Source organism: Blastomyces dermatitidis (assembly GCF_000003525.1).
Source record: "Blastomyces dermatitidis ER-3 genomic scaffold supercont1.10, whole genome shotgun sequence".
NCBI lineage: Eukaryota > Fungi > Ascomycota > Eurotiomycetes > Onygenales > Ajellomycetaceae > Blastomyces > Blastomyces dermatitidis.
This window is the reverse complement of record NW_025544783.1, coordinates 808,300-821,301: the sequence shown is the minus strand read 5'-3', so window position 1 is coordinate 821,301 and position 13,002 is coordinate 808,300. Positions and strand designations below refer to the sequence as shown.

The window sequence follows — 13,002 nt, the reverse complement described above, 5'->3', positions numbered from 1 at the left end:
TTTGAGTTTCTATTCACATTATTTTGAATAAATGTGATTTTTGAAGAGTTTTTAAACTTTTTTTGTTGTTTTTGTTGTATATTCATACTAAAAGAGAGTAGAGTAGAATCTAATCACTATCATCAGATAGTAGATTATAACTGTTCTGAAAAGTAGAAATCTCAACTGCTTGCATTATATCTAGTTTATCATCAGAGTCATTTCTCAATTCTCTAATCTTAACAGAAGTTTAAGGATTCAAATTCTGTTTACATTTCACTGAAGAATTGAAGTTTGAAGACTTAGATAATTGAGAGTTTCTTCTTTTTGAGCTTGTAGTTGTGAGTTTACTGGCTTGACTCTTCTCTTCAGTTCTAGATTGACTTTGAGCTTCATCTTTTCTCCAGTTCTTTTGAGTTCTAGGAGTAAACATACATTCTTTTGAGCTAGATGCATGTTTTTCTTTACAATTAGAGCACTTAAGCAGAGTATGTTGACAAATTTCATCTCTTTTTGAGCATGTTTCACATTTATGCTCACTAGTTTTGTGATCTCTGACACAGAATGCACATTTTAAGTCTCTAAAACATGAGATTGCAAAGTGTTCATATCTTTGACAGTTTGAACACTGTGTTTGAGCTTTGAGATTCATTCTTGAGTCTTTGTATTCATGAACTCTCATTTTTAAACCTGCTACTCTTACTTCAGAGATCTTTGACTGTTCAAGTGTTTTTGTATATACTAGAACAGAGGCATTTCTCCTGCTTTGTCTGAACTTAATTGAATTTAGTCATACAGGCTTCTTTCTCAGTTGAATGGAGTTGTATTCTTTCAATTCATTTTTGAGAAGTAGCATTCCTTCTTCACAGTCAAAAATTTCAACTGAAATATCATGAAGAATGAATTTGTCTCACTTTTCATCTCTTTCAGATAGAATTGTTATGTTTAGCAAAGATTCTACTGCTGACTTTCAGAGATTCTCATTGTGAAAAAGGAATTCAGCACTGAATTCAGACATTATAGTCAGAATGATGGAGTTTTCAAAGAATGATGACTCAATTGAAGCTATAACTGATTTTTGAACTTCAATATCAGTTATTAACTGAGAAAAGAACTGCTGATTAATTTCATTTCTGATTCTGAAAATGAGATTTGAGTTTAGCTTGTTTCTTTGCAGAATGTCCTGATTTGAGACTTTGAGAATAAGTCTTCTATTTCTGAAGATTTGCAAGTTTTTCTCTTTTTACATTTTCTTTTTCACTTTTCTATGAATAGAGGCATGAGCAGTATTCTTCTCAGTTTTCTCAGGATTTTGAGCAGGTTTTGAGACAGTAGGTTTAGAGACAGCAGATTCAGCTGCTTGAGCATATGTTTTCTTCTGATTCAAAGAAGAAGAAGATGTAGAAAGAAAGAAAGAAGAAGAGTAAGATGAAGAGTCAGTGATTGTACTGGGAATTTTCAAGGTTTTTTGAACTGTGTTTGAGATTCCAAGTTTGAACTTGATCACCTCCTGTAGTTGTCTAGCCTGAGCATGAAGAATTAACAGAACTTCTTCATTCATCTCACTCAGACACTGCTTTTCAAGAATCTTGCTTGCTTTTTCAAGTTTCTGTATTTCAAGAACTTGTTATTTCTCTATTTCTTCTTTCTTTCTTCTCTTCAGAACTTCAATCTCAGGAATAGCATTTGAGAAAGCATCTTTTTCCACATCAACTGAGTGTATTTTTGAACTCATTGTTTTCACTCAATGAAAAGTTGATCAGACTGTTTCAATTGAGATATTTCTAAGTCTGTTTTCAATTGAAAAGTTGGTCAGACTGTTTCAAAAGAAGAATAAAAGACTTTTGTGTATAAAACACCTGATTTTTTTCACACTAGTTCAGTAACTAGGTTAGATTTTTGAAGAGAATCTAATAAACTAAAATTAATTTTTAAGATAAATCAATAAAATCTTTACAATCTCTTTCTTGGGATACAGTGAGGAAAAGTATGATATCAATTGATAATAAATCAGATGATATGACAGTTTTTGAGAGAAAAACTGACAAAAAATAAATCAATTTTTTGCAGAGAAATTGATTAAAACTATTCAACTTTATTCTAAATCATTCAATTCTTCTCACACAACAAGTGTGCAACTCAAATCAGTTAATAAAGAGTGTAAAAAAGAATTAAGTATTAATGAAAGCTCTTCAGCCACTGAAAAAGTAATTCTTACTTAAAAGAATATGAAATTATGACAGAAAACAACTCTGTTTTTAATTCTTTGTAAGAATATTGTGTAAAACCCAGAGAAAAACACCTTACTTTTTCAAGAGAAGTAAAAAACTATTTCTAAGATCTTTTTTTTTTGCATTAACTGCTGCAGAAGAATGAGATAGAAACTGCTAAGATATGTACTACTGTATACTCTCTATCAAGACTTTCCTTTCCCTCTTCAGAGTCTTGATATTATAGAGAATATAAGTCTGTTTCTATATGATAATATAAATATTGCCAGCGGGATGTAGAGGAACTAGTTATTTATATCTCAAAATAGAAGACTTTGTCAATGATTATATCAATATAGAGTTAATTCTTAAATTCAATAGAAACCTAGTATTGCTGTTCTCAATCCCTTGCAGAATCTATTGAATATTGAGGTATTAAAACTAGATTTAATATATCTCACTGTGCAGGGATCAAAGGCTCAGTCAGACCTTGGGGTATACTGATTTTATAGTTGTTGATGTGCTGTTGACTCGTTGTCCGTTGATTATGTGCTTGATATTATCGCCGAGGTATCTTTTTGTATTTTTCTGCCGGGGATGGGCCAGATTGGGAAGGGCGGTACGAGGGTGGGACTTGGCGTTGATGTTTTGGAACATCAAAGATGGACAGGGTTTTCGCGAAGGTCGCTCCTCAGATATCTCCACAACTACAGATCGGGGATCTTCCAAAATCGAGAAGATTGGTGCATACGGCTAGGTCTCTTCACCTTACAATTTGTATGGCGATTTGGCCCGGGGTTGTGGTGTGGTAGGGGAGAAAGGGGGGATAATCCCACGCAGGAGTTCCGAACGACGTCTGGTTCACGTTTGGCTGGATAACTCCACCACCACACGGGGTATGCGGTCGGCGATGGGGTCAAAATGCTCGTATGATCGAGGGCTTTTCGATGAATCTATCGGCGGGTTCTTATTCGAAAAATCGAGCGAGTTCGTGGTGGAGCGGTTGGATTCTGATTGCAGAGAGACTTACAAGAGTATTCATTTCTAGCTGTTTTCAAGATTCTTACAGAATGAGTAGAGAAGTAAGTTCTTTATATAATTAAATCACACTACTTATAAACTCTGATAAACAGTATAAGAATTCACTATCTTCTTTATAAGTTCTCATATCTTCAGTCAGAAGTATTTTCTTATAAGTAACTCATGAGTTCTAGTGTCTGTAAAATGACTCACTAGAGAAGAGTTATAATATCTTTTAATAAGTTCTATGCATAGAAACTTATTCACAGATATATAAATTCAGCTCTCTCTTTATAAGAGACTATTTAAGTCTCTTCAATTCTTTATTTCTACAGAATTGATCTCTGCTATAAGCAGTTTCTGAATATACTGAGTATATTTATTCTTCAGTTGTAGTTCAGATAATCTGAATAGAAGATCTTATAAAGACTTATACTCTGTTTTTTCTTATATCAGATCTTCTGTAATACTTCTCAAAGTCTGCAAACTCTTCAGATTATAGATACTCTCTTCAAGAATTCTTATAAAGATTCTCAGAGTGTTAACTCTCAGTGTTATAGAGAGTAGTTGTACAGACTTCTTCTCTTTCTCTTTTCTCTTCTTTTATGAGAAATTAAGAGACTCTTCAGTTAATCTCTTTATAATACTTAGTCTGAATATCTTATAAAGCTTTTCTATCTTCTCTAGTCTCTCTGTATCTATTACTCTGATCTTCTTAATATAGTCTGATCTATGAGAGAATTTATTCACTGAGTTCTTAGTTCTCTTGATATATTCTATCTTAAATCAGAACTCACTTAATCTCTAAGTTCAGTGAATCTATCACTGTGAGAGTTTCTTGATTAAAGTAAACTATTATAAGCTATTATAATCAGTTCTAATAGTAATTACTGTTACAAGATTCTTAAAGTAGTAATATCAGTGATAAAAGAATTTTACTATTATAAGAAGCTTCTGATCATGAATGTCATAGTTAATCTTCACAGATTGTATCTTTTATAAGAAAAAGATTACTGAAACTCAGTTCTCATTTAGCTGTAGTTATAAGACTATTTCTGAAATGATAAAGAAGAAAACATCTGTCTTTAATCTGATTAAAAGTAAGAAATCAAAGTTAAATAGTATCACTGTATCTGTGAATATCTATTTCAATCTTATAAAGACTCTGTAAGCTTCTAAGATAAGAAAGTTCTCACAGTTCTTTCTTCTTAACAATCTTTTTATTCTCTATTCATAGAATGACTTCTTCTTATTTTCACTCTTCAGTATGTCTATAAGAGTTAAGAAGATTCTTATAAACACAAAGATAAATCATCTATAGAAATTCATAAAGCTTAGAAAGATCTGAATTTCATAAATACTAGTTAACTTCAGCTATAATAGAATAGTCTTAACTTATAAAGATTTCATCTGAATATTATCTGTAATAATTATATATTCTAGAAAATTAATCTAACAGATACTGAAGTTGCACTTTACAAGATTAATATACAGTTCTGCCTCATCTAAGATCTTCAATATACTTTATATATACTCAGTGTATTCTTTCTTCTTTACGGAGTACATTATCACATTATTCAGATATATTATTATGAAGATATTCAGATATATATGAAGTGTTTTATTAATAAAAGACTGAAATACTGTGAGAGTATTAGTCAGATCAAAAGATATTACTAGATATTTAAATAATTTCAGTACAGTTCTAAAGACAGTCTTCTATTCATTCTCAGACTGTATTTACAGCTGTGTATATACATTAATTATATTCAGTTATATGAATATAACAGCTTCTGTAAGACAGTTAATTACATTCTCAATCAGAGATAGAGAGTAGTAGCTCTTTATTATCTTAGAGTTCAGATTATAATAATTTATATATAATCTGAGATCTTTATTCTTCTTCTTTATAAATATTACAAAGACTTCTGTGAAGATCTGTGAAGATCAGATAAAGTCATTCTTTAAATTCTTCTTCATATAAACTCATAAGATCTCTGTCTTATGATGAGAGAGTTTATAGATTAATTCTCAGAAGAGTTTCTACTCTTCTATTAAATCTATTATCAGATTCTTCTTACAGTGAGAGAGAAGCTCAGCTGTCTTTACTAAGTTAAATATCTCTGTAAGATCTCAGTATTTCTCTGATATCTGAAGCTCAGTTTTCATAACTGTGAGATTCTCAGATATTCACAAAGTTATTATATAGATGAGCTTATCTTCTCTAATTAACTCTATAGTATTAACTGATTCTATCTCTATAAGTGAGTCTGTTAACACTGATCAGAAGTATAAACCTGACTCATAGACAGCTATGTATGAATTATGTTTTTAAAGTTATATAAGTCTTAAGTATATATTATCTGTAATGTCTGTGATAATCACAGTTTGTAAAAATCTTCTTCAGATTTCAGAGAGATCTTATAATTCAAAGATAACTCTTACAAGTCTCTCAGCTCTCAGATCTGAGTTCTCACATTCTGCTTATTATAAGAGTAGATTCTCAGTTTTCATTATTCAGTTTATTTACTCTGTGAGCTTTAGAAACACTACAGTAATCTGAGATTCTAAGTTTATTAATATTTTTTATACTTATGAGACAGCAGTACTGCAGTATAATCTCTTCTTATAAGTAAGTATTTTCATTAAAGAAGTAACAGATTCAGATATCAGCTTCAAGACTCTTAAGAAGACTATTACTAACTCTGTTCATAACTTCTCAAATTTCTATTTTAGTTTATTCAGATAGTTTGTGTGAAGATATTCTGATTTAGAACAGATAAAGCAGAGTCTTTTTTTCTTAATCTCTCTATTATACACTCTGTTTATAGAAGCTTATAAAGCTCTCTCTCTCTACTCAGCAGTCAGATATAAATCTCTCTATATCTTATTATCTTTCTCTGATAAATCTGTTCTCTGTTATTCTGATTCTCACAGAGCTGATCAGTGATCTACTCTTTACAGATCTGTGACTCTCACAGTGATCTGTAAGCAGTGAATGAGAGTTATCAGTTTCTTCAGAGTTAAGAACTTAGAGTCTTGCTTAATAAACTTGTTCTGTATATCTTTATTCAGTCTCTTTATAAATATCATTATTCAGATTTTGTTTTAGAGCTCTGTTTTCACAGATTTTAATTCATATTATAATTTCATGAAGTACTGTAAGTAGTTTTTATCAGATTTCTTATCTCTTTTTCTAATATTAATAATTATAGCTCAGATGTTCTCTGTTCAGCTTATAAAGTTTCTCAACTTATTCTCTAAATAAATCTTAAGAACAGATCAGTGAAATCTCTTATAATTATTCTCTAGATAATTCAGTCAGTTCTTGACTTCAGTGTAATAGAGATCTGTTATTATATAGATAATAGCTTCTTCATCTTTCATATTACACAGTTGAGCTTGTAAGTTAATTTCAAATACAAACTTGTAAAAGCTTTTATAGATTGTGATTTAATAAGTGATCTTAAGTGATTATAGCTTAAGAAAGTTTCTTTTCAGTTCACAGATATCTCTGAAGATTATATCTAGAGACTTAGTTTAAGAGTGTTTATAAGTAGTAAGCATTTCTTATAGAAAAATAGCTTAATCTTATAGAAGATACTCAAGAATATTCTTCACTGAGATTAATTTATTCATGAGTTTGAAGAGTTTCTCTGTTACAGATATAAAGAGTGATATTCTGTAAGTAATTAATAAGTTCTCTGAGACTTCTTTTATAAAGATTATTCATAATTCAGATAACTGCTTCTGAGTATCTACAGTAGAGTTTACAGAGATTGAAGTATACAAGTTTCTAGTTCTTTCAGTTATAACAGATGATTACTGACTGACTGAGCTTGAAATGTAAGAATAAGTACTCACAGATGATTATTTAAGTGTTTGCAGCTTGACATGATATGTACTATTAACTACTAGAAGTATTCACAGTAGAAAGATAAAATATAGAAATTAAATGTATAATAGTATTCAAGCTGAGTTGTGAATAGTATTCATGAACTTCAGTCTATATAATTGTGTGTAGCTAAGGGCTGCTAACTCTATTGATTACGCGAGAGATAGAAATAGAGGTAAAGAATCCGCAAGAAGCGGGATTTCTTACATTACACTAGAATAACATTCATTATCTTCTTATTAGAAATGATTATTCACATATTATCTTCTTATTAGAAATGATTATTCACTGAGATATCTGAAACATGTAATAATGTGTAAGAAATAGAACAACGGTTAAATAGTTAAGTGAACACTGAGTTCTTAGATAGAAGCTTACTTATCAGTTACTCTAACTCTGTAATAAGATTTTACAAAGAGAATATTAGTAAAAGATCTGAGAGTTCTGATACTCAGATATATAAGAATACAATTACACTTCTTCAGATTTCACAGATATTATACATTTAATAAAATAATATAAGTATATCTAATAATAATATGAAACTCTTAAATATGAGTATAGATATGATATTATAATAACTCTGAGTAATATTAAAATTACAATAGTAATGAATAGTAGATATACATATAACTCAACAACTTTAATATAAAGAGATTGAATAATTAACTCATATAATTTCAATATCTACAGAATTAAATATAAAAGCACTGAAAAAATGCTTAAATACTTTTATATATTTCAATACTTTCAATCTCACTTTCTACTAGACTGACTGTGTGACCGTGTCTGAGACCAGAATCAGAATATTTGATAATCTTATTATCAATTCAACTGATCTCATTACACTGTTTTAATATTAGATAGTAGTCTCATACTGTTTCAGTGAGACTTACTGTCTACTCTTATCACATTTTCTAAATAAGACTATGATTTTCACTTCTCAATTTAAATTATTTTTATTGCTTTAAATGACTTTAAATCTCAGTTGAGTGTTATCAAAAAGCATTACTTTTTAAAAAATTAAAAATAGTCTAAAAAAAACCTTAAAATGTCTAAAAATAGTAACTTTATGTTAAGAATGAGACTAAATGAGATCAAATGAGATCACTTTCTCATTTTTTTCAAGTCATGATCTCATTTTAAAATCTGATATATAGTCACTTTGCATGTTTTTTTAATGATTAGTCCCAGCAGGATTCACGCTAAGAAATGTATGAGATCAGATCAAATGAAATCAAATATGAAATTCATGATTCCGGCGGCCAGTCTACTCTCTACATTATAAAGAATGAAAATGCTTGTGAAACTGAATATAGATAAAGATGTTATTGATTTATTAATTAATCAAGATTAATATATTAATGAATAATTGAAGAATCATATGAAATAAAAGTTTCATTCATAGATAAAAGCATGTGAATCAGTATTATGAATATCTGACAATATTATTAAATCTTTTAATATTCTGTTTCAAGACACTGTCATGCAATAGAAAGTATTAGATTGATTATAGAGTATCTAACAGAGAAATACTTCTCTTACAACATTTATCTCTGACTTCAATATCAAGATCTTAGAAGCAGATAATCAATCTTGAGAGAATTGAATAAAGATTAGCATACTTAAGAAGATATTAACTTTCAAACTCTTACAGACTCTTATAAGTGTAAATAAAGACTTAACTTATAAAGACTTCTACACACAGCTTCAGACATTGAATAACTATCTTATTAAGCTCAAGAGTATACAGAATAGTGATAGAAGACATTACACTTCAGTAACTTATATATCTATACTGAAGAACAGTAATGATAGAGATATCATGAACTGAATAGATTTAAATATCTATATATAAGCAAGAATTTCTGCTGTTTAAACAGACTTCTGAGTCTCTGAGATAACTTCTGAAGAAGTCCCTGATTAACATCAATATAAAGTATGTATTAACTGTAACTGATCAGAATATATTACTTTTAACTGCTAATCAGTCTATATATCTTCTCACTTGAAGAATGAATTAATACCTGTTCACATTAGTCATGTTATATTAGAGAAAGATTCAGAAGATAACTATGATAATACTCTGATAAAACAGAGAAAAGATTAACTTCTGTTTAAATTCATAAACAGAAGCTTAAAGAGATCAGATAATAATAATTTAAGAAGAAAATAACAATGAATGTGATTCTTATATCTACTGTAATTAATAATATGTATAATATGAAAGTCATTATTATTATTATTATTATTATTATTCAATTATAGATGTATGCAGTCAGAGACTATGACATCTATCTGAGAATCTTTAGTTCTCAGAGTTTTTCCTATATCTATAGAGTCAACTATTATACACTTATCAATTTCAGATATGTAAAATCAGAAAATTTCAGCTCAGAATACAAAAACTGTTTACAAATTACAGTATTTCAACACCTATTAATACTTTGAAACCATTTGAAAATATCATGACAAAGGAAACGAGAACATAGTCTTAAACATAGACACATTAAATAGATAGATAGAAAAGAACAGAAAGAAACAAGTACAGTAAAGAGAGACTATAACAAAATAAAATTATTAAAAGATAGTGTATAGCTGTTTTAACAGACTATATCTAATCAATTTCCACCTCTTTAGACTGGCCGCTGGGACCATGAATTTCACGTTTGGTCTCATTTGGTCTGGTCCCATACATTTCTTGGCGTGAATCCCGCTGGGACTGGCTATCAAAAAAGCATGCAAAGTGACTATATATCAGATTTTAAAATGGGACCATGACTTGAAAAAAATGAGAAAGTGGTCTCATTTGATCCCATTTAGTCCCATTCTTGGCATAAAGTTACTATTTTTAGACATTTTAAGGTTTTTTTTAGACTATTTTTAATTTTTTAAAAAGTAACGCTTTTTGGTAACGCTCAAATGAGATTTAAAGTCATTTAAAGCAATAAAAATAATTTAAATTGAGAAGTGGAAATCATGGTCTCATTTAGAAAATGTGACAAGAGTAGACAGTAAGTCTCACTGGGACAGTATGGGACTACTATCTAATGTTAAAACCGTGTAATGGAATCAGTCGAATTGGTAATGGGACTATCAAAAAATCTGGTCCTGGTCCCAGACACGGTCACACGGTCAGTCTACACCTCTTCATATTCAGATACTTCTGAGTTGAGTTATTTTCTTATAGCTGCTTGAGTTTCTGATAGAAAGTCTATTAAGTATTTAAGTCCTGTCTTAGTTGAGAATAAGAACCTTATATTTAATTGATTTAAATCATACTTCTTCTTTAATCTGACTCTGAGACTATTATATAATGCACAATATATTATAATATACTCAGGATTCTCATTTGTATTGCAGAATAAGCACTCTGTTGAATCAAATCTATCATCAAATCTTTATATGTAGAATTTGAAATAATCATGTTCTAGTTTTAGCTGAATTATGAATGAGAATATTTTCTTTTTGCATTTAATTGAACAAGATTTCCACTTTGATTTTATCTCAAATCTTGAATAATGTATGCTCTTCTTTTGTTTCTGCCAGCTTTCATTTCACTTGTTTAAACAAGATTCTTTTATCTTTCTCTTTATGAAAGATCAGAATACTGTTTTTTGAATAGATCTGCTTAATTCTGAACCCTTTTTTGCAGCTGAATCAGCCAATTCATTGCCATGAATATTCATATAAGCAGGAACTCAATGCAGATGAATTATCAGTTTAGATGTTCTTCTCTTTTGAATTTTCAAAACAGAGTTTAAAATCAGATCAAGATTTATTTAATCATTATAAATCTGACTATTTCTAAGTCTTTTTAAAGCAGCTTGACTATCAGAGAATATTCATACCTCTTTCAAACTATTTCCTCTTTTATGAGATTTTATTTCAGTGAGTTTGAAAGCTTTCACTATTACAAATAGTTCAGCATCAAAGACTTCAGATTCACAGCTTAAATTTCAGAAATCTGAGATAAAATTAATATTATCTTCAGTATAAGCAATGCCTGTATCTAATCTATTCAAATTCTCATTTTTTGAGTCATCTGAGTAAATCAGAATAGAGTCTTTTATATTGATTGTAGAGATCTTCTTCAAATACTGTTCATATTCTCTCTCTTTAGATAGTTCACTTATTTGTAAGTCTATAAGAGATTTCAGCTTTTTTCTTCAGAGAGATATCTTCTCATGATTAATTTTCTCAACATTTAATGAAGAAAATTGATTCTTAATAAGTGAACATAGTCTATACAGTTGAGAAGGCATTTTCTTTAAAGTATTATTCTTATTTCAATCAAGAAATCTATTCTAATTCAGTTTATTTTCTAAGTTAACTGATGAAAATGAAGAAGAGACTCTTTCTCTGATTATATGATTTAAGCTCATCTTTATGACTCTCAGAGCATAGTTCATACAGGCCTTTTCAAATTGAATAGCAGAAGATAGAATTGAGGCTTCAATTTTCATTGCTTTAATAGAAGATGATTTGAATGCTCTCAGAATTCTTCTCAAAGCTCTGTTTTATAGACTTTGAAACAGTTCAGTGAAGTTATCTTGATTGTTCTATTAAACTTGAACCTCATAATCAGCTACTGAGATAATACAGACTATGTATAACTGTCTCATAGTCTGAAAAGATAGACCTCTCTTAGTATTTGATAGTCTGATTATACTATTCAGTAGTCTCTCTGTCTTGATAATTCTTTATTGAATATAATATTTAAAATTCAACTTGGAGTTTAATCATACTTCTAGTCATTTGACATTCAAACTGAGTTTAATCTCTTTATTCAGAAGAGTTAGACTTAGTTCTTTCTCATTAAATCTGGAAAAAAAGTGAATTAACTCAGTTTTATTCATATTAAATTGAATTAGATTGATATCTGTTCTAACAAAGATTTTCTTTACTGCTTTCTCAATCACTTCTAAATTCTCTTTAATTGTCTTTGAACTGTAGAGTAGATCAATATCATCTACATAACTTGAAGATCTCACTATTTTCATCTCTCTATTGTTGAATAAATATACAGTGTATATTGTAAATAAAACAGATGAGATTGAAGATTCTTGTGATACTTCTATTTTTATCTCAGTTTTATCTTGTTTTCTTTCATCAAAGAATAGTTGTATAATTCTTTTAGACATGAAATAATCAACTCATTTTATTAAAGAAAGTGGCAGTTTTAACATCTTCAAAGTTTGAATCATCTTAGACTTTGAAACATGATTAAATGCATCTTTTATGTCAATAAAAACTGCAGTTGAGATCAGGTCTTCATGCTTTGCTACTTGAACATTATGAATAACTGAGAGAACAGTGTCAATTGCAGAACATTGTTTTCTATCTCTCATTTATTCATTAAATAGAAGAGAATCACTAATAGAGCTTATAAAAGATAATCTAGTAGCTATTATCTTTTCTAGAACTTTTCTCAAACAGTTCAACAGAGATATTACTTTATATAACTTACAAACTGAAGCTTTTCTATTAGGTTTTGCAAGGATTACTTCAGTAGCTTCTCTCCAGCATTCAGAATAATAATCATTTTTTAAGAGATTGAAAAAGAGCTCAAAATATTCATTCTTCAAGTAGAAATATGTGTTTTGAATAATTAAATGATTAATTGAATCAGGCCCTGCAGCAGTTTTAATTGAACTTAAGAATATTACTGACTCTAGTTCATCACATGTAAGCTCAGGCCATTCTCAGTTATTTTCATTAATATATTCATGAAATGATATATTCTTCTCTTCTAAATGTGATGAGTTTTGAAAGATAATTCTCATAAAAGCTTGACATTTTTTCTCAAAAGAGTTTGCTGTATACAATTCATTCTGAAATTCATATTCTAAGGTTGAAAGCTTTGCTACACTTCTTGTTTTAGTATAGTTAAAGGCT

General features: G+C 29.3%; 1 protein-coding gene across 1 annotated transcript; it reads left to right on the top strand.

The window, feature by feature from the left end:
- Positions 1-2,752: 2,752 nt before the first annotated feature.
- BDCG_17695 (uncharacterized protein) lies at positions 2,753-3,144 on the top strand. Its single transcript, XM_045426777.1, has one exon. The coding sequence runs from the start codon at positions 2,787-2,789 to the stop codon at positions 3,066-3,068; it is 282 nt and encodes a 93-aa protein (XP_045282372.1). The 5' UTR covers positions 2,753-2,786; the 3' UTR covers positions 3,069-3,144.
- The last annotated feature ends 9,858 nt before the right edge of the window (positions 3,145-13,002 follow it).